Source organism: Pyrgilauda ruficollis, unplaced genomic scaffold, assembly GCF_017590135.1.
Source record: "Pyrgilauda ruficollis isolate IOZ18807 unplaced genomic scaffold, ASM1759013v1 scaffold57, whole genome shotgun sequence".
Taxonomy (NCBI): domain Eukaryota; kingdom Metazoa; phylum Chordata; class Aves; order Passeriformes; family Passeridae; genus Pyrgilauda; species Pyrgilauda ruficollis.
In genome coordinates this window covers 6,392,531-6,416,415 of record NW_024527377.1, presented here as the reverse complement: position 1 = coordinate 6,416,415, position 23,885 = coordinate 6,392,531, and the positions used below count along the sequence as shown (strand labels likewise).

At 45.8% G+C, this 23,885-nt stretch overlaps 2 protein-coding genes across 2 annotated transcripts in view; one reads left to right on the top strand and one right to left on the bottom strand.

The window, feature by feature from the left end:
- Positions 1 to 3,771: 3,771 nt before the first annotated feature.
- CYFIP2 (cytoplasmic FMR1 interacting protein 2) overlaps positions 3,772 to 23,885 on the bottom strand; it is a 45,872-nt gene continuing 25,758 nt past the window's right edge. Inside the window, exons 20-31 of the mRNA XM_041481946.1 lie at positions 23,605 to 23,713; positions 23,260 to 23,379; positions 22,419 to 22,618; positions 21,855 to 21,942; positions 14,868 to 15,011; positions 13,966 to 14,056; positions 13,178 to 13,308; positions 10,013 to 10,085; positions 9,404 to 9,498; positions 5,252 to 5,490; positions 4,691 to 4,838; positions 3,772 to 4,137 (exon numbers count right to left, since the gene is read on the bottom strand). Of these exons, the coding sequence (XP_041337880.1) occupies positions 3,970 to 4,137; positions 4,691 to 4,838; positions 5,252 to 5,490; positions 9,404 to 9,498; positions 10,013 to 10,085; positions 13,178 to 13,308; positions 13,966 to 14,056; positions 14,868 to 15,011; positions 21,855 to 21,942; positions 22,419 to 22,618; positions 23,260 to 23,379; positions 23,605 to 23,713 (1,606 nt within the window). The 3' untranslated portion in view covers positions 3,772 to 3,969. The remainder of the gene's footprint in view (positions 4,138 to 4,690; positions 4,839 to 5,251; positions 5,491 to 9,403; positions 9,499 to 10,012; positions 10,086 to 13,177; positions 13,309 to 13,965; positions 14,057 to 14,867; positions 15,012 to 21,854; positions 21,943 to 22,418; positions 22,619 to 23,259; positions 23,380 to 23,604; positions 23,714 to 23,885) is intronic.
- Positions 19,221 to 21,819, top strand: FNDC9 (fibronectin type III domain containing 9). The gene is made up of 2 exons (XM_041481945.1): positions 19,221 to 19,319; positions 20,363 to 21,819. The coding sequence occupies exon 2, from the start codon at positions 20,370 to 20,372 to the stop codon at positions 21,030 to 21,032; it is 663 nt and encodes a 220-aa protein (XP_041337879.1). The 5' UTR covers positions 19,221 to 19,319; positions 20,363 to 20,369; the 3' UTR covers positions 21,033 to 21,819.

Here is a 23,885-nt window from a genome sequence, read left to right as displayed (position 1 = left end):
TCTGCCCATTTCATGAATGAGCCCAATTTTTATTTCTCTTCATCACAAAAGTCATCCCACATTTGTTGTACACATTGTTGGTTGCTGTGTTACGGGACATATCACCAGGTATCAGATGCTTTACTCTTGCAGAAGCACTTCTAATGGAGATGGAAGCTTCTGTTGGCTGAATTTTAGAACAACAGCAAAAAATAATAATACAAAACAAAAATATCATCTTCAGCTGCATAGCAAATATGGATCAAAAATTTAACACTGTATCAGATCACAAGCGTAAATATACCTCACCATAAATAAAATTCATTGTACAAAATAACTCAAGCAGCTTTTCATACAAATATGGTACATTTGACAACAGTTTTTGAGAATATTTTCTTGGTTTTTTACACCTTTGATTCTTTTCTCTTTTGTTCTCCAATACACATGAACCTACTGGACTGGAGTGATGCAGGAGGAAAAGGACTAATATTTTTCAGTGCTACTAAGTGCTGTCAGAATTTAAAAGGAAAACCACTGAAGTGCTGAATTGGATCTAGTTTTCTTCCCCTTTCTATTGTAGCATTGCAAGTCAAGTGCAGCATCATCCCAAAAAAGCATGTGCACTGCCAACAGTCACATTTTATAATGCCAAAGCCAGAGGGAACATTAAAATAACCCAGTCTGACTTCATTCATGACACAGGCCATCCTTTCTCCTCCCTGTAATTCCTGTATGGAGAGAACAACTTGTCTTTGGAGTGGACATTCCAAGTGGTGGCTGGTGAGTGCTGGGCAGTTTGCAGACTACTTTAGCATAAGCAGGAAAATACAGGTAATAAAAAGCAAGTCCATTGTCAGTGGACTTGGGAGGATTCAGACAGGTGTCAACATTTCCCTAAGAAAACAACATTAGAAGTCTGCAGATTATAAAAGACTGAAAAATACAGGACTGAAGCACATCTGCAAGGAAGAATCCCAGACTTGGCAGAAAGTCTGCAAGTGTGGGGAATATCCCTGACCCCCTGGCAATCTGTTACTATTTAGCCCTACTCTCACAAATTTGCTCCCTATTTCCATTATCAATTATGACATTTAAAAAAGCATTGGAGGAAAAAAAAAAATCCATTTTCATGGAGTTGTTTAAATACCTAAGCCTGGACCTTTCTCATATACAGACAAAGAGGGAGAGAAAACTGAAGTTAAGGAGTATCTTAATCCTTGAGATAATCAAAGGACAGTAACATCAAATCTCAGAAATCAAGACTGTGATTATTACTAGCTGATATCTCATGCTACTTGAGCAACAAGGCAAAAGATCTGCATACACTCTACAGTCAGAAATTTACATTTTGTTCATGCACTTTGACATTTTACTCAAAACATTTAATCCCTTGGAATCTGGAGGGATTTTACATTTTTGCTAGTAAATCCGAGGGCAACAAACAGATTTCAAGTACTTGCTCTTTCAAGTACCTGCACATGTACAACAACTTTCCAGTGCAGCTGTGTTCTGCAGGATTACAGGGAATTATGGCAAAACTACAGGAAAAGAATGCAAACAGATTTACAGATTAATAGGTGAAATATCTCATGACTCACTCCAGACCTAAACTGATGAAAAGAGGGATTTGAATTCACCTTACTACATCCCATTTTGTCTAGGTAGCTGAGACTGGGCCATTTGGTACAGTACATCCTTTTGTAGCAACTTCTTGTTCATGCTGGTTTCCAGAAAGACTCCAGCATTCCATAGCTTGTCAGATGTAATAGGACACCTAATTTGTGCTGTGCCTAGAGGTGGCTCTGAAAGCCAGACAGGGACTTGTGCCAACTTTTCAGCAAGACTTTCATACCAAAATAACAAGCACTTGCTATTTAGGTCAGGAAAAATAGGTTCTTGGTTGGATCTATCTTCCTCGCATTTTGTTTTCCACAAAAAATAAAGTGCTTGATTCTTCTCTTCCTTTTAAAAATATATAACTCCAGATTCCCTCACTCCAGTAGTGTAGAAGTGTTGGCTCATGATGGAATGCCAGAACTGACATCCTTAGGGGAAGAATAAGTAGAGAGCAAGCCCCAGATGCTCTTCTGCTGCTCTTCCTCACGACACAGAGGAAAGAACTTGCCTTGCTGGGCTGGGTCCTTCCCTGCCACTCCAAGATTTCAGCCAGACTTCCTGAGATTTCATTTTACTTTCAGATTACTGCGCTGCACAATTTCCTCCCTGCAGCTGAAAAGGTCTGTCTCAATAATAAAAGGAAACTCAAGGTGTGAAAATGCCCATCACTTGTCAGTGTGGGGTATTGATTATTGATTATCTAGGGAGTAGGTGATGAGAGTCTGGGAGCACAAACTCATGCCACACACCAAGATCTCCTCTTGCCAGCAGTAGTTTGCTGGCTGTTGTTTCTGAAGACAAAAACTCCAGCTCAGATATTTCTACTAATTAATTATATGCTCCCTCTGAGAGAATAAATGCCTAGGCTCTGCCTTTTTAACATCTGTAACAGCATGCAGTTTACAAGGCATGATGAAATGCATGGAACAAATATATATTATCACATCTGGATACAGCAATTTTTGCTGTGGCCAGCCTAGAGCTGTGGAAACACTGCCAGTTGTGAGGCTGGCATAATTTTCTCTTGGAGCACATGGTTTGATCTCCTTTCACATCAAGCACAAGCTTTTGTATCACTCCAGTGACCCTGCTGAGGGTTAGAAGCTGGTTAGACCAGGAGTTATGAAATCCTTCTTGAAGTTCCACCTGAATTTGTTCTCAATATCCAGGGATCTTAGATAAGCTGAGTGGGAAAAGCCAACAGACTCCAGTGTTCTCTCTGAACTTGGAAAATTCTGGGTATTTTTTAAAGCTTATCCTATATTTTATCTTTTCTAAAAATCACATAATTTCTGAGTGATGGGAAGTTTCCTAAGCCCTGCTGGTAGTCACCATTCTCTGGAGAAAGGTATTTGTTTGCTGTGCCACTAGGAATTTGTCTAAACCAAGGGAAAATAGCATCCCAGAACACACACAGATTACACACCCTGGCTCTCACCCTTGGCTGAAGAACAAAGATCCCACATGTTCAAGGTAACTACACCTGCATCCTGTCAGCACCAGTGATTATTTCCACCCAAATTAATATGTTTGAGAGCACATTCACATGAATGCAGCCTCTTCTGTAGTCCACAGGAAATCTGGTTTAGTCCATGGAAGATGAGTCTTCAGGGGAGAACCTCTGCATTAAAATAAGTGGATGTCCCATAGCATGGAAAAAGCCAGGCTGTTTTCTGTTTCCCCAGCTCTCTGAAGTGCTGAGGAGTTATCTGGTGACTGCATAATTGCTATCCTCAAGCCCATATGCCAAAACTCATGGAAACAACTGCTGGAAAGGCCAAGGACACAGCAGAGAGCACAAAGCTGGGTGAGGCATCCATCCACAACCAGCCTGGCAGGGCTCCTCTGCACCCAGCACTCGATCCTCAGGGCACTGCCATGGATGACATCCTGCCTTCATCCCTTCTTCTCCTCTAAGAGTGGATAAGGGACTAGTCTTCAGCCCCTCCTGCTCCTTGGCTGGTGGCACATGTCACGGGGGTGTTGATTTGTCCCGCTGCTTCTGCAGCGGGAGCGGGCTCCCGGCGCCGTGGGAGCGTGGAGATCTCCCACCTGAGGCTGCAGTATGGCTTCAGAGAGATGTTTGGACTGGGTGAATCACAGGGAAAACTGGACCACTTCATGGAAGAAAAGCACATTTTGCCCACCCACCCCCACCCCCCCTCAAGTCCGAAAGCTACGAGTAAAACCGATCACAGGGATGGTACAGAGGAACATGCACTCAAACGGGGCGAGGGAAGGTGTGTCCTCGTGTGGAGAGGCAGACCCAGCCTCACTCCCTTGTCAGGCCTCACACCATCAAGTTTACCCCTCCCAGCTGGTTTGGGTTCAGTCCCTGCTCCCTTCCCAACCCATGCAGGGTCCGTGTCCACACTAGCAGGTGGTGGCCAGCGACTGGTGGATGGGGGGCTGGAAGCAGCGCACGTGCTCCACCGTGGAACTGTCTGTTTCCACTGACTTCATGTACTTGTTCAGGATGGCAAAGATCTCGTTGTTCAGGATCTGATACTTCCTGATCCTGTCGGCCATCTTCTTCAAGGGCTGGAGGGATGGTGAGGGAGAGAAACAGAGTACATGAAGGGTCTTATGTCATCTGACCAGCTAGGAAGTAGCAGCATCTGTGCCCTGCTGCTGGAAAGCTCTGCTAAGGCAAAGCAGCTCTAACACATGTTCCTGTTCCACTTAGCACCTCGCAGGGACCGGTGACTCGCTTCATTATTAGGTTTGATGACTCAAGACAGAGCATTAACAGGATCACTGAGTGGTCCTCAGTTAACCACTCCAAAGTCTAGGCTCCCAGCTGCTTATTGATAAAGTCAGCGAGATCACAGGATGGTTGCTGGAAATACCAGCTCCTCAGGTCCAGCTTCCCAACCCCAGGAAGAAGGGAAAAGCTTTGGGAGAAAAAAGATTTGATTTTCAAGCCAATTAAAGCCTTGGCCTCTCTGCAGATGGAAACCTTACAGCAAGGGCAGCCAGTAGGAATAAGATTACCACCAGGCTTTGCTGTAATTGATGAGTTTGGCAAAGCAGGATATAAAACAGAAAGAAGTGTGCTGGTTTGGGTCCTTTGGGACCTCACCCTTCAACTTACCACGTTTTTTATGATTTCATCTTTCCCATCCTGCCTCTGCACCTTCAGCAGGTGGTAGCAGAAGTCAAAAAGGTCAAAGCGCCGTTGCTGTCCAAGGAGAACAATGATAGAGCAACCTGCCCAGTTCAGACCATCTCCAAAGCACTGCCTGGAGGGAGGAGCAGGGTGATGGGTGGGGAGACATGACAGGATAGAGTTAGGCAAGAGAAGTATCATGGCACCAGGAACTTTCTCTGGTGAATTCCCAGGGAAATCGGGTTCAGTCCTGCTCCTAGAAAATAAGTATACACCTAGAGAAAATGAACCCAGAAGGAGATAACACAGAATTACACCCAGGCTAGGTTGTGTAGGATGAACCACGGGGTAAGATGGGTGAGGACACAGTATTAGGTTGTTGGCCCTGTCACCTCGGGCACGTCCCTTTACCTTTCTCTTTCCTCCAGCTGTTCCAACACAAAGCTGAGCAGAACCAAGTCCTCTCACCAAGGACCCACATTCCCCCTCCACCTCCACCGAGGCTCTCCCTGCAGCTGAGGGCACCTGGGGGCTGGGGACACTCACTCTGCCGTGAACTCGTTGGTGCCCACGGGGATGCAGTACACGAACTGCATGGCGCTCCAGAGCCGGTGGAACTCCACGCACTCGTCCACGTGCATGACGCCGTTGGTGGGGGGCGGCCCGCGCCAGATGGGGTCCTGCAGGTAGCTCCGGATGCGCGTCAGGATCACCTCGAACATGGAGAGCCCGCAGCACAGCCGCTCCTTGGTCAGTAGGTCACCCTCCCGGGCGATGGCTATTTGCTGAGGACAGGGACAGCCAGAGGGACACCAGTGAGGATGGGACCCACACCCACCGGGTTTAACGCTGCCTGGTCTCTCCCCAGGCTCCTCGTGGGAGGTCCAGCCTTACCTCTGATGGCTGCTCCCATGGCACTTCCCACCAGAGAATGCTCATCCCTCAGACAGGAGGATTAATGTGGAGCTCTGCTCTATTTCACCGACCTCAGAATCTTTTGGAGTAACTATGTACGTCAGAACACCAGAGCTGAAGGCAAAGCTCTGACCAGAAATACTGATCCTTAATTCTGCTAACATGCTCTCTGCCCTGTTAGCGCTACTCAGTGTTTCATTTCAAGATTTTAATTTCATGATTCATTTAATGGGTTTCGTCTCATGATTTCTGCAGATTATGAAGATAAAACAGGAGAGAACAGGGACATTTTGCTTCCCAGGACATTGCCATCATCTCTTCAAAATGCAGATAGCCTATGGCTTTCTTGATTTCTTTTGTAGTTAGGGTTAAAAAGCTCTGAGGAAGATGAGAAGCCACTGCAAACTTGATACTGAAAACCTTGTGGTTTATAAGAAAGCCAAATAATTTTTCCCAGATTTGGAAGCTTTACACACGTGGATAATTTCTGTGACATCCCTGCACAGATTTAGATATACAAATTTGGAGTAGCTCCACTGGATGAAGTTATTTTGGCTTTTGCACTAGAGGCAAATTAAAAGAGAATTAACTTCATTTCAGCGCCACTGCTCCCCAAGAGGACAAAAAAAAAAAAAAAAAAAAGGGGGGGAGTGATTTAAAACAAGCAAGCAGTGCCTTCACCCAAGCTCACTGAGTGGTGCAAGTGTGGGGGTCTCTCACTGCCCTGGTATCCTCTCAGCTGCACCATTTCCTCCTGTTCCAGTGGCAGGACTGAATTCTCTTTGCAGCGCTGCCAAAACTAACTCATGAAATGGGAGCTGGGTGCTGTCAGAGCCGTGCCTGTGGCTGTGGGAGGCTCTGGCTCTGCCGTGCTCACCTCGGCAGAGGAGTGACTGCACAGGCAGCCTTCACCCCTCCCACCACTCTGGAACAGGCACACAGAACAAGTGCGACATTGACTGAGACCCTGCCTATCCCAGAGGACTTCCTGGAGCTTTAAGCAGTTTTTAAGCATTTGCTCCATTTCCAGCTGTCCCTGCAATGCCTGTAAAAATGTTATCCCAATCAGTCATGATGGAGACTCACAGCAGCTGGGAAAACGGGCAGGCACATGTCCTGGCCAGACATTAAGAACATGAATTATGCTTGGTTTACTTGGGTCATCTTCATTCCTCTCTGAAAAATGCATGAATGTGCCTGCACATCCCCATTCCTGATTATCAATTTATGCTGGCAGTAACCTCAAGCATTTTTAGTTTCATTGCTCTTGAAATTAGAAGCATTTCAATTCTTGCTTGTGCCACAATTTCAAGGATGTTCTGGGGACCTCAGCTCAATTAGTGTTTAACTAATAGCAAATATCAAGGGAAAGCTGTCATCATAGAGGCCACATTTGGTCTGGGATCCCTTGATCTGTTAAAAGCAGTAACTATCACTGATTCTATGGCACACACCTGCTTGGCAAGTAAAGGTTTATTTCATCCAGCTTTTTAGCTAAAGGCTCTACAGTGTCCTTCTCCTCACCTGCTCCAAGCTCTTATGGGCACAGATCTGCACACACTGGTCTATCATGGCAAAATGAGGGCACAGTAGAAACAGAGCCATTTCAAATGTAAATTAGGTGTTAGCATTACTGTTTGCTAAAACATAGTGATGAAATGGACACTTTTGAGAATAAACTTATCCAGTGATCTTAGTACACAAATTCTGAAGAAATCTTAATTTAGAAAGGGATGCATCTGGCTTTCAGTGTACGTAGTGCCACTCAGACATGCACATTCACAGACAGAATTTGGTTCTAAGATTTATCACAGTAAGACCAGTCTTTGATACCTAGGACTACCATCCTAGGGTGGGTATCTTAACATAGACAAAGCAGCTGGAGAGCTGTTGATCCTGTGTTCAGAGCTGCCTCAGTCTGGGGTCCCACTGATTTCTAAGATCAGCAGAGGAAGGTTGCTTTCAAGGTAAATTGCTACAGGATGCCACTGTGCTGACTCAATTACTCCTTCTGTCTTCAGAAGCAAATGCTCTGATTATTTCCAGGGAAGAAACCAGACTGACCAAGCACTTTTGAAAATCTCTTACTAAATACCTTTACGGTCAGCATTAAAGGGGAGAGGATTCCTTTAATGAACCACTTTGACCCCCTTGGTTCTTTATAAATACTCCATCAAACAGCTGCTTCTGGATTTCCAATGCAAAGTAATTATCTACAAAAATCATTGGCATAATCACCGCCATTACACAAATCCAGTTTTGATTTTCCAGTTTTTTGAACCTCTTTTACAGCCTGTTTACTGCTGAACTTGACAGAACCCTACCCAAAACCTGCAAAAACCCATAGATCCCCACTATAACATGCATGGGGCCACCTTTTGGGAGAGGCTTCGAGCAGGCAACTTCAGCTTAGATTCTGGACAATTGTTACAAGGCATTTATGCATTCTGTAGGAAAAAATCCTGTATGGCCTGTGTCCAAAACTGCATTTCCAAAATGCATGTCCAAAACTGCATAAAAGGAGCAAGCTTAGAAGCTATGGAGGCACCTATAGAAAGCAATTCTTGTGTTCATTTAAATTTGAGCTCAAAAAAAAAAAAAAAAAAGGTACCCCACTGTACCTGTGTGATGAATATGGGAACAGTTTACATAAAAATAACTTTTTAGTGGGACGTGAAATATCTTTTGTTTTCATCACCATTATAACTACAGCAGAGATAAGCAACGAGTGGACTCTCATAGCAGAATTCAATGATGATTTTGCATGGAAAGAAGGAGAGATAGAAAGACCAACACAAAGACACGAAAACACAGAGGTGAATTGTTTTTCTTGAATGTCTCCTTTAAAAGGAAATGTCTACAGAGTAAGATAAAGTCCTCAGTTATCCAGCCAATTTCTCTGTTTCAGATGATTTCCAATGATGCAAAGTTCAAAATGTCCTTGATCCATGAGAAAAAAATACAGGAAAAAATATCAACCACTTTCTGCCTGCCACAGATCTGTCACCTCCTACACCAGCTGAGTGTTCGTTCCATTCCCTCATCAGTACATTACAGGAAAAGGGTGTTGATTCATTTGATACTTGAAAGATTTTTATCCCATCAACCCCAAGTAAATGGGCACTTGAAGTTTGATTATTACTATCAATGGAGCTCAAATTTTGCCCATTACACTGATCAGGCTAGGGAGATATTTTAAACAGTACTGAGTTTCTGCACAAGAGATCTTTCCCAAGCTGAGACCCACGTCAAGAAGATACTTAAATGGAGCCGTAATTTTAAGCATGTGCTGAAGCTCTAAGCATGTGCTAGGAGGGAAACCATTCTCAGATGTATTCCTTGACAGGGATGAGCTCAAATGGACCCCTCTGCAGTCCTAAAATGGGATCCCCAAAAGTGATGGCAATTGATTGTTAGGACAGCTCTGCAAAGATTTTCCTTAAACCACTCCAGCAATTCTCCATTTTTTTAAAGTGGAGTTGAAGAGGTTTTTGGAGTTGTTCTGATTCAGAACTGGCTTCTAGCACACTTGCCTTACAGCTCCCTGCCAGCTCTCCTGACTGGAGGCAGCAACACACAAATTGTGTGTGGTCCCTGGACCCGCTCATGAATTTCCCTTCAGAGTGTTTGCTCGGGCAAGGATTTGGATTTGCTCATCCAATTGGTGAAAAAATCAATCAATCAATAATGAAAAGAAAAAGGATCACTTTTCCCAAGGCCAAGCAGGCCATGTGGGGACTGCTACGAGTTTCCAACAGCCATCCCTTCCAATGCAATCCTTACCTGCGGAGTGCCCAGCCTCTCTATTAGGGGAACCAGGTGAAGTGGGGCATACTTGGCTTCGAGACGCTTCATGCGCACCTCCAAGCGTTCTCCTTCTGTCAAGCGAGCAGCAAACAGTGAAATGAGAGGAGGAAGTGGAGACCCCGCAACTTTCCGCCGAGTTTGCTCAGAGCTGCCCCCCAGCAACCATCCGAGGAGACTGTGGGATCAGGGAGCCAAACCGACAGCAATGAGGGGCCAGTGATGCGGAGAAGGGAGGGATGGGCGAGTGCAGTCTCAGCAGCAGCTTTATCACACATGTCCAAAGCACGTCCCTGTTACCGAGCACTCCTGCTGAGATGGACATTTCATGCTGCCATTCTCCAAAGAGGCTGTGAAATGGCTCCCAAACCTTAAGGGAACCCCCGAACTCACTGAGGTTTGAGGTCGTAACTATGCTACAGGAAATGCACCCCTGGCTTTTGTTTGCACCTGATGTTTGGCTGTATCCACTGATCTGTTTGGAGGGGGAAGCAGGGTCAGAGCTAATCCTCAGCAGAGATGGGAGAGAAAACAGCCTCTGGGCAGAGACCTCTGAGTCTGCCCACTGCTTCCCTCTCAGCTTCTTACCTTTGATGTAGACCCTGGGCAAAATATTTTGGAAGGGAGCAGCATGCAGCAAATCACAAACTTCTTCCTGGGACTGAGGCAGGAAGAAAGAAAGATAAAGTAAGTTAAAAAATACCTATGGGGGAGAGTGAATGGCTCAGGGGCCTGGGCAACACTACAACAGTTCACACCTACAGCACCTATTCAGATCCAACCCAGCTCAGTAGTAACTTCAGTGTTCGAACTGAAATGATCTAAAACTAGAAGTAACACTTCAGCTTCAGTCAAGAAGTTTTCCTAACTCAAATAAGTTACTTCCTGCCAGCCTAAGGCCAGATCTTTATACTGATTTTCTCTCCTACTTACTAGCCCTGAAAGTAAGAGGGGGATAGAGAATACGGAGGTTTCTATTTCATCTTACCCTGAAGGAATTCCTGCAGCCTGTTCTTTAAGAGAGTGCCCAGGTGGAAATTACCCTTTGGCTTAGTTATTTTAGGAAGTGTGCATGAAAAATATACTGATATGTGGCTCTTCTGCAAATAGGCACATCGTAACTGCTCTGAAATTATTTGGTTGTTGGTGTGGTGTTCTCAGCCAGGGCTATCAGAATCCCAGTGGTGCAGGCACCAGGAAGAATAAAACAGAAGTCCAGAGAGGAATAACACCATGAGATGCCACCTGAGGGGATGCATGCCAATGCACTTGAGAAAAAAATAATCCCAAACACAGATGCACAAGGAGGAGAAACCTAGAAATAGGCAGGTGGAGACTGAGGAGCGATGGCCGACAGTACATTGTACACGAGTCTGCAATGGGAAACAGCAGCGAGGAAACCAAAGCTGTTCAACACAGAGGCATCGTGTCACGACAAGGCATCAGCCTGCTCCTGCCAAAGCCTACTCCCAGGACATGCTTTCAGTTCTGAGCTCACTGGAGAGATGTAGACACACTGGGAAGCAGATCATGACAGCGCAGCAGGAGGAACCCGGGGCCCGGATGGAATGGCTCGGCTGGGCCTGTTTGGGATGCAGGGGTGGACACCACCCTTCCAGCCAGCAGGACAGCAGAGCATGGAGCTGCAGGAGGCTGCACTGGCGCATGGATGCTGGGATGAGAGCAAGTTTGTGGGAGTGCAGTTTGTGACACAGTGCTGGAGGGACAGGAACAGTCTGGGGCCCCTCCACGGGCACAGAGGTGCTGATGCTAACGGAGTGGGCCTGCCACCTTGGTCATTTTGTTTGCAAAACACTGTTCATTCCTAGGTGAATGTTCTTCCATTGCTGTTTTCCTCTAATAAAGTGAGCATTTTCAGCCATTTGCAGCCTGCATTCACCTCATATCTGTCCCAAAATTAGTCATGTTATTAACAGACCTCTTCCCCAAGGCCCATTAACTGAGAGCACAAACTCTGCTTAGAAATTTCATCCCAAGCAACCCCTTGTTCCTCAAACTTAAACAATAAAAAGGGGGTAAAATACAGCAGACTGGACATCTGCATCAGAGCCATTTTTGCCAGCAAATACCATCAGCCTTAGATCACTCAGACAGCTCTGAACGTAATTGCAGTATAAAAGCAATTCCTCCTGCTGCACAAGAGCTCCATTAGAGGGAAAATCTTGTTCTGTGATGGCTCTGTGCATTTGACATCCTCCAGCAAGTGGGAAACAGTGCCCACTGCATGCAAAATGGCTTTGTATTCCAAGCCTATTACTGCAAGGAAAAACAGAGGATCCAAGAGGGAGAGACTTTGTCTGGCATAGAAGGTAGGCAGATGTGGACTTTGATGGGTAGCCTTCCTTAAAGGATCCCCAAATTCCCATCATCTTTATTTTCTGCTTTTCTAAAATGCCAGTACACTGCTGATGTACAGTTCCTGGGACTGAAGGAACATTTCTGCATTGAAATGAAGGATTTCTAAAGAAACCACCATGTCCCTTGAGTGTCCCATTAAAGATGTGATAGGAAAGGCAAATGCAGTACATCCAGCAGAAAACCCAACACTGGGAACAGCAGGAAGCACTGACAAAGCCACAAAAGGAACAGAAACTACCAGAATAGTTAGCAACTCTGGCCATTCTATAAAATTCTACAACAGCCAAGCTGCTGGGTGATACACATACATCTCTTGTCTTCATATTATGCAACCACTGCTCACTGAATGTGCTTGATACACTACCCCAAGAATTAAAAGTCTCTAGATCTGGAGTTAGAATGCAAAGGCAAGGGCAGAAATATCCATTTTGAGGTCATGCAGAGACTTTTAGTTTTCTCTGTGCTCTATGGCCAGATAAAGCTTGGAATCTTTGAACTTTCTTATGGCTTTGCTCTGAACAAACCACCTGGTTTTGCTTGGAAATTCTGTCTTATGCTAGGGAGGTAATTTTGAAGTATTTCTGGAAAAACCAAAACAACCCTGCCCAAACCATTATGACACAGTATGCACATTTAATGTACAGTTGTGTTATTGAGCACTCCTCAGTTGGCTCTGGGCTAAATTATGAGATAAATTCATTGCTTGGTAAATTTGTTATGTGAAAAACTAGGAGCTAAAGATGAGTGGCACTCAGCCACAGCTTTTGCCCCACACTAGTAAGGGCATCATGTGAGCTGAGAGACTTGTGCACGTGTAAAACTCCTGTGCAGGGGGCAATACCAAGTTGTTACTCCAGCCAAATTTTCAGTGAAGATGTCCTAGGCCATATATCACCAGCAGATTTCCTTCCTGTTGGATTGCTTTATCCATTTCACCATTACAATCAACCAAGTTGTTTCCATTGCACTGGCACCCCAAAAGAGCAGAGGGATCAAATCTACTTCTCACTGTACAAATATATATATATATGTAAAGTATTGATCCCTGCCCCAGAGAGCTTACAATCTAGAAATTAACTCCAGTTGGTTTTATTTCTAAGCAGGACAAACAAGGGGCAGCTTTGAGTCCAAGAATGAAATCTGGATCTTCCAGTACTCAGATTCAGCCATCCCAGAGGCCTGACCCAGTGCCAATGCACACCATCCCCACGGACACACCCACAGACTCCAATAACACAGCCCCACAGAGACCCTGAGAACATGAGAAGCTGGAAAATAACACTTCCCAAACTCTTCTGCTGGAGAACCCACTTGCACTTCTACTCTTGAGCTGGAAATTTCGGGTACGATGTTGGTGTGGGGGTTTTGCCTTACCAAAGCCTGCTCGATAAGGAGGCAGAAGAGAATGGCATTGCCCACTTCTCTGAGGCTCTGGAACACGTCAGTCTTCAGCTCTGCATACTCAATGATGTCCTTCAGCTGGTGGTGGAAAAACTCCAGGATTCCTTAAAAGACAAGGAAGGACAGGCAGAAAGAGATTGGAATCACTTCCAGGTAATTTGGATGAAAAGATGATCAGTGTCTGGTATTCCCTAAATCACAAATTGCAGCTGCTAAATGGATACACAGAGACTGGCATTGGGAAAAACTAACATGCAGTGTCTTATCCTGCTTTCAGCAAGCCTTGGGAAATAGGGAGTAAGTCACATAAAACTCCCTGGATTTCTTCATCAGAGGAGGAAAGAGGTTCCAGACTGTGATGGATGACTTGGTGCTGGCTCATGTACAGCAGCCACAGCTTCTGACTGCAGCAATGCTGCAAAAAATCTCTTCACCAGCTAAAGAGAGCATTTAAAAATACCAGTGAACTCACAAAACCTTACAGAATCCTGAAAACATAAGAGAGGCTACCAGAAGACATTCCCTTATCAGCCATCTATGTGTTCAAAAGGAAATTTCCAGCAGGAGATTTCTTGCAAAGGTTTCCTATACATGTTCCAGTGTTAACAGCAGAGCAGCTGAAAGTGTCCCAGCAAACCTGGCTCTAAGTGGCACTGGCAGGACAGGTGCCCAGCCTGGATTAATCATGATTTTGGCCCAAGTAAATGCTGCAGCAACATATGGCTGAGCTCCTGCTGAAAGATGCTACCAGCAGCACCCACCTGGAGAGCCATATTCATGTCTTGGCAAGCGGCAGATCTTGGGCATTACTTCAATCAGAGTCTTCACATACTGCAGGATGGTGCCTTGGAGCTGTTGGAGACAAAGAGAGGCTAAACTGGAATGCCAGGTCTCCTGGCACTGGTTTTGAAAGACGCTGGTTGTGGATGGGTCCACATCTGACAGCACAGGATGAAACTTCAGCTGGAGTCTGAGAAGAACTTGCTTAATTTCGATTTCACTCAAATATGAAATTCAGTCCAAGTGTATGGAGTTAGAGTGCTTTTACAGCTTGCTCCCAAAGAATAAATCCAGCTGCATGGATTTTTGACGTCAAAACACAGCTTGCTGTGTTTGCATTGTTTGCAGCTGAAATCCAAAACAAGGCTTAGTCTTAGATGCAGCTGGACTTGTGCTTCTAACCCAAAAAGCATTTCACCAGAGCTGCCAAAGGACTCACTCCCTAGCACAGGAAATGCTCCTTCCACCTGAGGAATGATCCCTAGATACTCAAGAGTTTAATAAAGAATTTACATTCATGTAGAGCAAGTTTCTGCAGATCAGATGTTTTGGACATAATGGATTAGAGCAGAGCACACTGCTTAGTTTAAAGCCCTCGCTGTCATTTGGAGTTACACACCTGCACCCTGTGGATACATTATATGAGGTAATGCACTAAATTCCATTTAGTCAACCGTAAAATCTTTGTGCTGAATGCTGTCTGATCCTGCTGAAACACTCCATCATCCCACAGGAATCTCTGGGATTCCTCACCACTGAAAATCAGCCCATGGCTCCAAGTGTTCCGGCGCGGATCAAGAGACACGACGGTGCCCGGATGCCAACACCCCGATCCCAACGCCCACACTGCCTGTCCCCATCCAGGGGCCAGGCTCAGAATTACCAGGCTCTTGACAATCTTCAGCAGCTCCTCCATGACCACAGCTATGCCTTGGTAGCCCAGGAGCCGACAGATGGTCTTGAAGTGAGGCGGCCCCACGAAGTTGCGGTAGGAGCTGTAGATGTGGCTGTAGGCGATGTTGAGAGGCTGCAAATTGGAAGCACAGTGACAATTACAGGACCTGTAATTCCTGACCAGACCTATAATTCTCTTATCACAGTATTATGTTCCATCAGTACAAATTTTAAGGAGGAGGAGGAGAAATAATAATACCAATGGTCATTCCCACTTGTGCTTCTTGTAGGAGAAAAGATTGCTTTTCTTCCTCTGTGCTCAGATATATTCTAACCTCAACACTGTCATGTCACAAGGTTTTATTATCCTCCTATGTAGCAACACCACTTTCATTTCCAAGGTAATTTACTCTCCCATACACTCCCAATCAAATATTTCAGTTCAGTGGCCCTTTGCTTCTTCAAAATCAAATTGTTCTCCATTAAAATGAAGTTTTACATACATTTAAGCAGACAGATTTTTTTTCCCCTATGAGCACTTCCTTTAATGAGGCTTATTAAGAAAAGCAGGAACTGAAGCACCTGAGTTTAAGGGCAGATGGAAAAGACACAGAAAAGGTCCTTTTTGATTCCTGCAAAGCTTTACATCAGCCTCTACTTAACAGACATCCCATGGATCTGTGCCAAGGGTAAGAATCTGACACTGGTCTAGGGAGAATGGCACCCAGGACACTGCCCCCAAAAATTCTTAGCAGCAGAGAACAGAAAGTGATTTCCAGGAATGTACTCTATCACTGTCATCTTGGAAACATGGAAATTGCTGCAACATTTCATTACTGGAACATTTACAGGATCCATTTGGTGTGAGGCAAAGAGAAGCAGGGGGAATGAATTCACTTGTGAGCTCTGCAGAGAAGTACTGAGAGTCAGATTTAGCTGAGACACCACGTGCTCAGAGAGGGCTCTGCAATGGGAGTGTTGGCATCACAACTCAGCCCAGCAGAGGGGCTGCACTCTCCCCCATGACATCTCCCTTTCAGACTCAGGGAACAACAAAAAAGACATCCTGGAAAAGATCCTGGCACGTAGTGCCCCTTCCAGCAAAATACAGATTAACCCCAGGCTCATGCTTACCTACAGGTGAAACAAAGATAAGGAAACAAATTAGACTGAATCCCAAATACCTCCCTGTGGACATTGCAGACATATTCTACAGGGATTCCCTTTCCTGCCAGCAATGGGGCCAAGGCAGTGATGGGATGAAGGCACTGAGGAGGTTTGGGTGAAAGGGAGCAAGGGCTGGAGTACCAGAACAGGGCAAAATTTTGTCTTTGCTCCACCACTGCTGCAATACTCCCAGCTGGAGGCTCCTGTCATCCTCCACTCCTGCCTCCCTCCACAAAGTTTACTTTTAACACTTCATCTGAGCTGCTAATGGCTTACAAAGTCATTGGCTAAAAACTGGAAAAACATTTTCTTTTGCTCTCAGCTATCAAATTTCACCAGTGTACTGACCACTCTTTCACAGCCATGTCAGTTATTTTAATCAATTAATTCTCCCTCATTTTGTCACAGCCCTACAGATATGGCCCAGTAGGTTGTTACCTGCTGTAATTCCTAAGTGCTCTTTGAACCAGCAGAAATAAGGCACAGCTAGAAACTCCCCTATTTTCTGTGAAATGCAATTTCACCTCTTGTTCCTGGTAGGTGCAAATAGCCCTGAAACACAATATTAAGTGCAGAAAGACTGCCTTGGAGGCCCATTTACAATAAGCAAGACCTTTCTCTCCCATCAAAACTTAAAAAAAAAAAAAAAAGGCCCTGAGTATGTGTCAGAGTTAAGAATTATTTAGGCAGGCAGAAGCCTACTTTCAAAGGTCCTTGGATACCAGCTCTTAAGAGAACTGAGCACCTCAATTAGGCTTCTGTCTGCATCCTCAGATAACCAAGTCTTTAAAAATCTGGTAGAGACAGACCCAAAGCCACCCTGATACATTTGAAAAATGGCAAAGTTTTTTTTTTTTGAAGAGTGTTTCTGTTTAAACACCAGGTAATGCCCAACCTGGAACATTTGCCAAATGGCCAACCTGACCACCCCAGAGGGAAGTCAGTGCTCCAGGGCCCCAGCCCAGCCACACTCCCACAGCTTTTGTTGCTTTAACTTTTGCAAGGCACTGACAGCCCTGGTGTCCCCAGAATGCAAGTGCTAAAGGGGTGATCCAAGTGGGCAGAGATGGCTCCTTGCACCCCGCTTCCACACCTCCCTGTAGGCTCCTTTACCCTGTTATTTCCCCAGACTTAGCACACTAGCTCATCCTAGCTTGGGGGAATAAAAAAATCCTTATTTCAGTGGGCTCATAAATCCACATTCATTTCTGGAGGCCTCTTTGCTATTCCATGTCCAGGGGACTTCTGCCTGTGCATGTGCCTTGCTCCCCTGGGATGGGCTACCACCACTGGTACCAGCTGTGGTGCAGCTGGTCAGGTTTTTCCCACAGCAGGGCTGATATTTGGCTGCAGAGGCAGCCAGCAGCTGGTGCTGCTGCACAGCCCCAACCTGGCAGCATTCCCTCACTCCTCAGTGGGATAAAGGGGCTGGAGAGCTTCTCCCTTGAGTGAGGGTCTCAGCAATTAGCCTGACTGGGAGAAGAGGCATTTTAGGATGGGCACTGGCTGCAGATGAGCAGGATGATTCACGCCTGCCTGTCTGCAGGATGAGGTGGGTTCATGGAGCTCTCTGCAGAGCCATACAGTGCACTAACAGCAGGCTTGTGTCTAATAATAATGCTCTGCCAGCAATTAAAAATATAACTCCATTTAAGGGTGAGATACACAGCTTGGGGTAGAGACTGTAGGATGTAAAAAATGACACCAGTGGGTATTTTAAGACAAAGCAGCTGAAGGCACAAGCTGGCTGCACTGCACAGCTCAGCACAGCTCACTCCCCTGTGCTCAGTGGCCACTTCTGACCCCACAGAGGACCAAAGCAAAAGCCTGACCCTGACACTTCCTGTGAGCAGCAGCTGGAGACACCGGGAAGATTTGCCCCATCCTTGGTTTGGGGCCAAATGGGCAGGTTTTGGGGATGGGATGCTGAGATTTGCAGCATGGGGCAGAGCTCCCAGTGTCCCACAGAGCCCACCCTGCACCCAGATCTCAGGGACAGCCATCTGTAATTGTGAGCAGGTGGGCAAGGTCCCAGCATTGCTTTAGGAGCTCAGGAGGTTACCAGCAATGCTCTGGAGAAGCTTTAGGCAACAAATGGAGCAAATCAAACCCCAGTTCTATTTCCATGACTTTGACCTTGCTGTTGGCCATCACTCAGACCTGTCTGAGCTCACCTGAGAAAAGGCAAGGAGAGTTTTATCTGATAAAATTGAACAGAGGGGGAAAATAGATAGTACTGACTATCTATTCAGGATATACAGGATTCCCTTGGAAAAATGAAGGCTAATGAAAGAGCAATATACTCAAGAGACAAAAAAAGAACTTGCACACAGCCCAAGACAAGTCAGGGCTCCCAGCCAACCTAATTTCAGTGCAACAGCTGAGAGTGTCTTAGAAAGTGGAATGAGTAACTCCAGACTCAGCATCAACATTTCTGGAAAGTTCCTCTCAAGCACATTTTGGCTTTAGAGAGGAGCAAGTTACTTGTTCAGAGCCTCTCCCTACCAGGCCCATCTGTCCTCTCCTGGCTACAGGGTCAGCCTGCTCCCCTGAACAGCACAGGCACTGGCTTTGCCTCTCCCTCCTGCCCTCTCACCAGACTGACAGGAAACATCCCCAAGCTGTCTGTAAATCAGAGGCACTCAAAGAAGAGTGGGTCTTAATCCCATGCAGTTCAACAGGAGGTCAAAGTCTTTGCAAACCCAATTCCTACTCCCATCACACACCTTAGAAAATATTAAAAGGCTACTGGAAATTGCAGCACCAGCAGGGATCAAAATGTACTGCTTCTGGCTCTAACTTAAATCAGTAGTTTAAGTGTGCAAGAAATCATAGCATTAAAGACAAAGTCTCCGAGTCAATGGGAACAACAGGTCAGGATCCCAGATTTCACACCATGTGTCTGTAACCCCAGACCCTGCCGGGCTCAGTGATGCTCTTGCTGGGTAACTTTGGATACAGGGAAAAAATAAAACCCAAATAAGCCAGCAAAAAAACCTACCTGGCTTGTTTTTTTCCTGCCTTGGAAACACACACTTCTCCCAGGCAGAAGCTTTTAGGGATAACATGCCCAAATCACTCGAAGATGCCTGCCCATCCTTTCCTATTGGTTGCCATGGTGAGAGATGACGGAGCCTGAGCTGGGTATAAACGAGGGAGTTCAGGGAAGGGATTTAGCAGAGGCAGGAGGGAGGTGAGTGCTGGCAAGGCACTGCCTGAGGCCACTCTGTCACCAGAGCTGTCACCTCTGTCACCACCGAGGACCTGGCTGGAGGTAAGTGCTGGCTCTGGGAGGGCTCAGCATGGGCATGTGCAGCCTCGTGTAAGGACAGATTAGCAGTCATTAGAATGAGCTTATTCTTGAGTGAATGAAAGGAAAGTTAGTTATTGTTAGAGAGAGAGGAAAAAGGAAAGAAAAAACCAGCTCAGCTGAATGGAGGTGCTGCTCTGAGCACTCTCTGGCCAGCAGAGAGAACCCTGCAGCAAGGCTCAGAGAGCACTTTGGGGATCTAAAGGAGTGATGTGCTCAAGTATTTTGTGGATGTTGCTAAACAGCCACACAGCTCAGAGAGTATTAAAAAACTACAGGACATTGTACCATCAGGGATCATCATCTACTACTCACTGGCTCTGGCTCAAATCAGTTTAAATGCTTAAATTTGTTAGGTGGGCAGTGTCTTTTTTCTGTCTTTGTTCTTACTATGCATATATTTGTGTTTCCCTAAAGGCACTGCTTTTATATTTCACCAACCTACAGATTTCACATTTAAGATGCTGATATTGCAATGTGAGATGCTGCAGGAACAGAAAGAGTTTATACTTTATCAAGCAAGAAAGGTACAAAAAATGCAGTGACAACTTAAAACAGTGAATTAACCATTATAGAGCTTTCTAAATGGCATTTAGGCATAAAATCAAAATATCCATTGATTGGCAGCTTCACAAGGCAAGGTGGAGCTAGTTTAATCATCTATTTATGCTAATCACACTCGCAGTATCATTTTTATTTTGTGGGAAACAAAAAGCTAAAATAACTTCTGACACAGACAAGCAGTCACAGAGATTTTTTAAGAAATATAACTGGAGCAAAAAGTATACTCTGTGCTCCAACTGGATGTTTTTATTATGAAGCAGAGTGATACAGTAGTCTGGGCAACAGCAGGATTTGTCTTTTGTAATTTTAGCATGTAACCTAAGTGAGCCAGGATAGTCTGAGTCCAATCTAAGGGAGAGTACGGAAAGACTTCATCAATGTCAGTGTCCTTTGAGCCTTGACACGAATCAGAAACCTGAGCCTCTCCCTGCCTCTGGTTTCAGGGTCACGATGAACATCGAGGTGCACAACATCACTTACACCAGTGCCACTGTGTCCTGGGCCATGAGCAGCCCCTGCCCAGAGAACTACTACCACGTCATGTACCGCCCCAACTGGAACAGCGTCTTCGCCGGCTACCTGCGGCAGAACTTCCACCGCGAGGAGCGCGTGCCGCACCCCCTCAGCTCCCTGGTGCTGCACCGCCTCACACCCTCCACCATCTACGTCCTCTGCATCACCTGCAAGAACTCCTACCCCTCCAGCAACCACTGCACCACCTTCCACACGCTGGACAAAATCCCCCTGGTTTTCGGCGGCTCCAAGCACGAGCCCACCACATCCGTGTGGATGGTGAGCAGCCTCCTGCTGCTCTGCTTCCTCGCCCTCCTGGCCTACGGCTGCCTGCAGTTCTGGTCTGCACGGTGCCACTGGGCTGCCAGGCTGAAGCACCCCGACAGCAGCCCTGAAGAAGTGGGGGAAGGAAGTGGCTCACCAGAGGAGCCACTGAGTGATGGACTGAGAGAGGAGCTCCTGGAAGTGCCCATGACCACTGTGCTAATGAGGAGCTCCAGTTTCGTGAAGGAGAGCCCATATAACTCCCCTCACTGCTTTTTTTCCTATAAAAACAGCGATGATAAAAGGGCCATCCTGCCGCAGCATGGCCTTCAATGAAAGCAAAAGGAAACAAAATCTTGCTTAGAGGTTTGGTTTGTCCTGCTCTTCCCCAGCTCTTGCCAAGAGGACTGTCTGTGTGTCCATGGCAGCTGTCTGTCCCAGGGTAGAACATGAGGCATAGACATTGGTCACAGGGAGAAAGATTTTTGTCAAGTGACAAAAATACTCTAATTTGCTGATGATTTTTAAGAAAGAAAAGAAGTCAGCCCTCTGGGAACAGCCAGGCTTGGCAGACTGTAGTGTCATTAGCTCATGTGCATCAGTGCTGTAGGTTCACCTCAGAGTCATCAATCAATGTGCATAAGAAATAAACTCCACTCAAGTAGTTTCCCACTTGAGTGCCCCTCCACTAGCATCACAGCCCAAGCCTTTGTAATGCCTGCATAAACAGCCATTGCAGCCTGAGAAAAAAGCTTTTTGTCAGTATTAAGTAGTGCACACACAAGTATGTTAGTAATTCCCATTTTGAACAGAAAATGGGATTCCTGAAGTGGTACCTTCCTTGGAGAGCATCACTGCATCAGAGCACCAACTTGCTCACTTCCCTGTACATTTAGATGGATTTGACTGTCTCAGTGCCAACACTAAGCAAGGGCAGTGCTGACATCCCTTAACATGGGCATTTCATGGAGAAGAATATGGAAAAGCAACAGCACACTGAATCTGCTTCTTGCATGTCTGTCTGGTTGCACACTGTGATATGACCCTGCTCATTCACACCCACCACTCTGTAAATTAACCAGTCCTTGCATTTCTTTCTCTTCCTAAATAAATATTTTCAACACTCACCCCTCTGGCTGTTGTGGCTCATTTACTGACCTTGGACCCATAGAGGTAATAGGGCTGGACGTTGGCTGGCTTGTCCCGCTGGGGCTCCTGTGTGAAGGGGATTGCTGTCCTCACAAACCTGGAGAGGGCATGGGAGATGGGGAGGGAAGTGGTCAGAGCCTGGTTAACTGACACACACAGGGCATGGTCTGGGATGACCTGCAGTTGCAGGCTAGATAGAATTCATCACGTGAGCTACATCAAAAGGAATGCAAAATCATGCCACAATCTGTTGGTGGTGTAAAACCTACCAAAAAAGAGATTTCGTCTCATTTTTGGCAGGAAAGAAAACAGTACCTGAGCAGCTACCAGAGCTCTCCCTCTGAGCAAACCAACCCTCAGCCACTTCAATTACTGTCTAACTGGTGCTTGAATTTGTTACTAACATTTTCAAGACCAAAGGAAGATGGTGTGTTTCAAATTCATTTCAAGAGTAACTGCTGCATCCCACAGGGAGCACAAACCTCACCACAATACAGGCCAATTTTATGTGGCAGGTTTGACGTTCTGGAAAGAAAAGCAGGGTCTCCAGGTGGCCTTGCTTTCCCTCCTCACCTGTTGGTGGATCCGTTGTAGCAGTAGTTGGGCAGGAAGTCGAAGTTGAGCTCCCAGAAGACGTGCAGGGTGATGCGCCCATAGGGCGCGGACACGTTGTGGTTGGCCTCGCGGAACATGGCATCGAAGCTGTCCAGAGTCATGTGCTTGCACAGCAGTCTGTGAGTCAGGCGATTGATTTCCAAGAGCCACTCCAGCTCCTGCAGCACATAAAGGAGCAGAAAATGCAACGTATTGCAACAGAAACAGCTGATTTAGTTGCCAGGGGAGTGGTTTTTTTATCCACACGCACGCAGAACTAAAGACATCAATTTAACTCAGCGGCCAGGGCCAATTGCACTTCCACTCAAGGGGGTCCTGCTCCAGTATTTTGTGAACCTGCAGGAAGCAAAATTAATTTGTTCCCCACTGAGCACTGGCTGGCTTTCACCTCAGAATCCTCCAAAGGTGGAAACTGGTAATTTTACACTGCTTGACTCTGATGCTCCTGTAGCATATCAAAGACAGAAAATCCTGTACACACACGAACAATGTCACAGCCACTGTCATCCAACTGGGAATTAAAGCAAGATTTCCATCTCCCAGTTTACAGGACTCTTTTATATGAGCTCTGCAAAGTCTAACTGCTGTCACCTTATGATTTACACAGAGGCTTAATGGTCTGATAATAATGCAATTAAAGCTGCATAAACAGAAACAGTAAAGACTCAGCAGCATAAAGGAAGATACATGAGTGGTTGAAACCTACTGCAGGGAACTCAAAACAGCAGACAGTTGACTATGCATCCACAGCAGTGTATTAGTCTCCCTGCTCGTACTCAGAGTCAATAAAAGTTCTTACCACGATGGATGTCAGGTCCTCGCTCTCAAAGCGGCTGATGGCCTGGTCCAGTGATTTGTACATGGCTGCAGAGATGCGCTGGGTAATGAGCCTGTTCAGGTCGATTGATCTGCCCAGCAACTGGCAAAAGAAAAGATTTGCATGTTATATACTGATGGGGAAAAGGTATTTTATTTTTTATTCAACACACAAATTAAAACCAAACCTCGAAATCTGCTAAACGTGAAAATAGTGGCACAAGTGCCTTGGTTGAGTGCAGATTACTTAAGAAGGAGCGAGGGAAATGTGAAGCATAACTCATTTTTGTGTCATGATGAACACTGGAGTCTGCTGCTTGCACTGTACCTGGACGTGCCTCTGCTTGAGCAGTGTTTCGTAGCGGTTGGACGGTGGGTATGGAATGATCACCCCGTAATTCTTGCACTCAGCCCGGAAACGTTTGTCCAGCAAAACACTGAAAAAGGGAAGTAGCATCAGAAAAATATAAATGTACACTATCAGCTTCTCTATGAGTCTTTCCAGAGTTGTTTTAGCCCTTCTAATCTTGGCTCTGAATTCCAAATCTCTGCACACTAAATCACAGAGCAGTAGTTGGTATCTGGGGACTGCCCTGCTTGTCTTTTGTG

Coding starts and splice junctions, on each gene's coding strand:
- FNDC9 (XM_041481945.1), top strand. CDS start 20,370: ATGAACATCGAGGTGCACAACATCACTTACACCAGTGCCACTGTGTCC.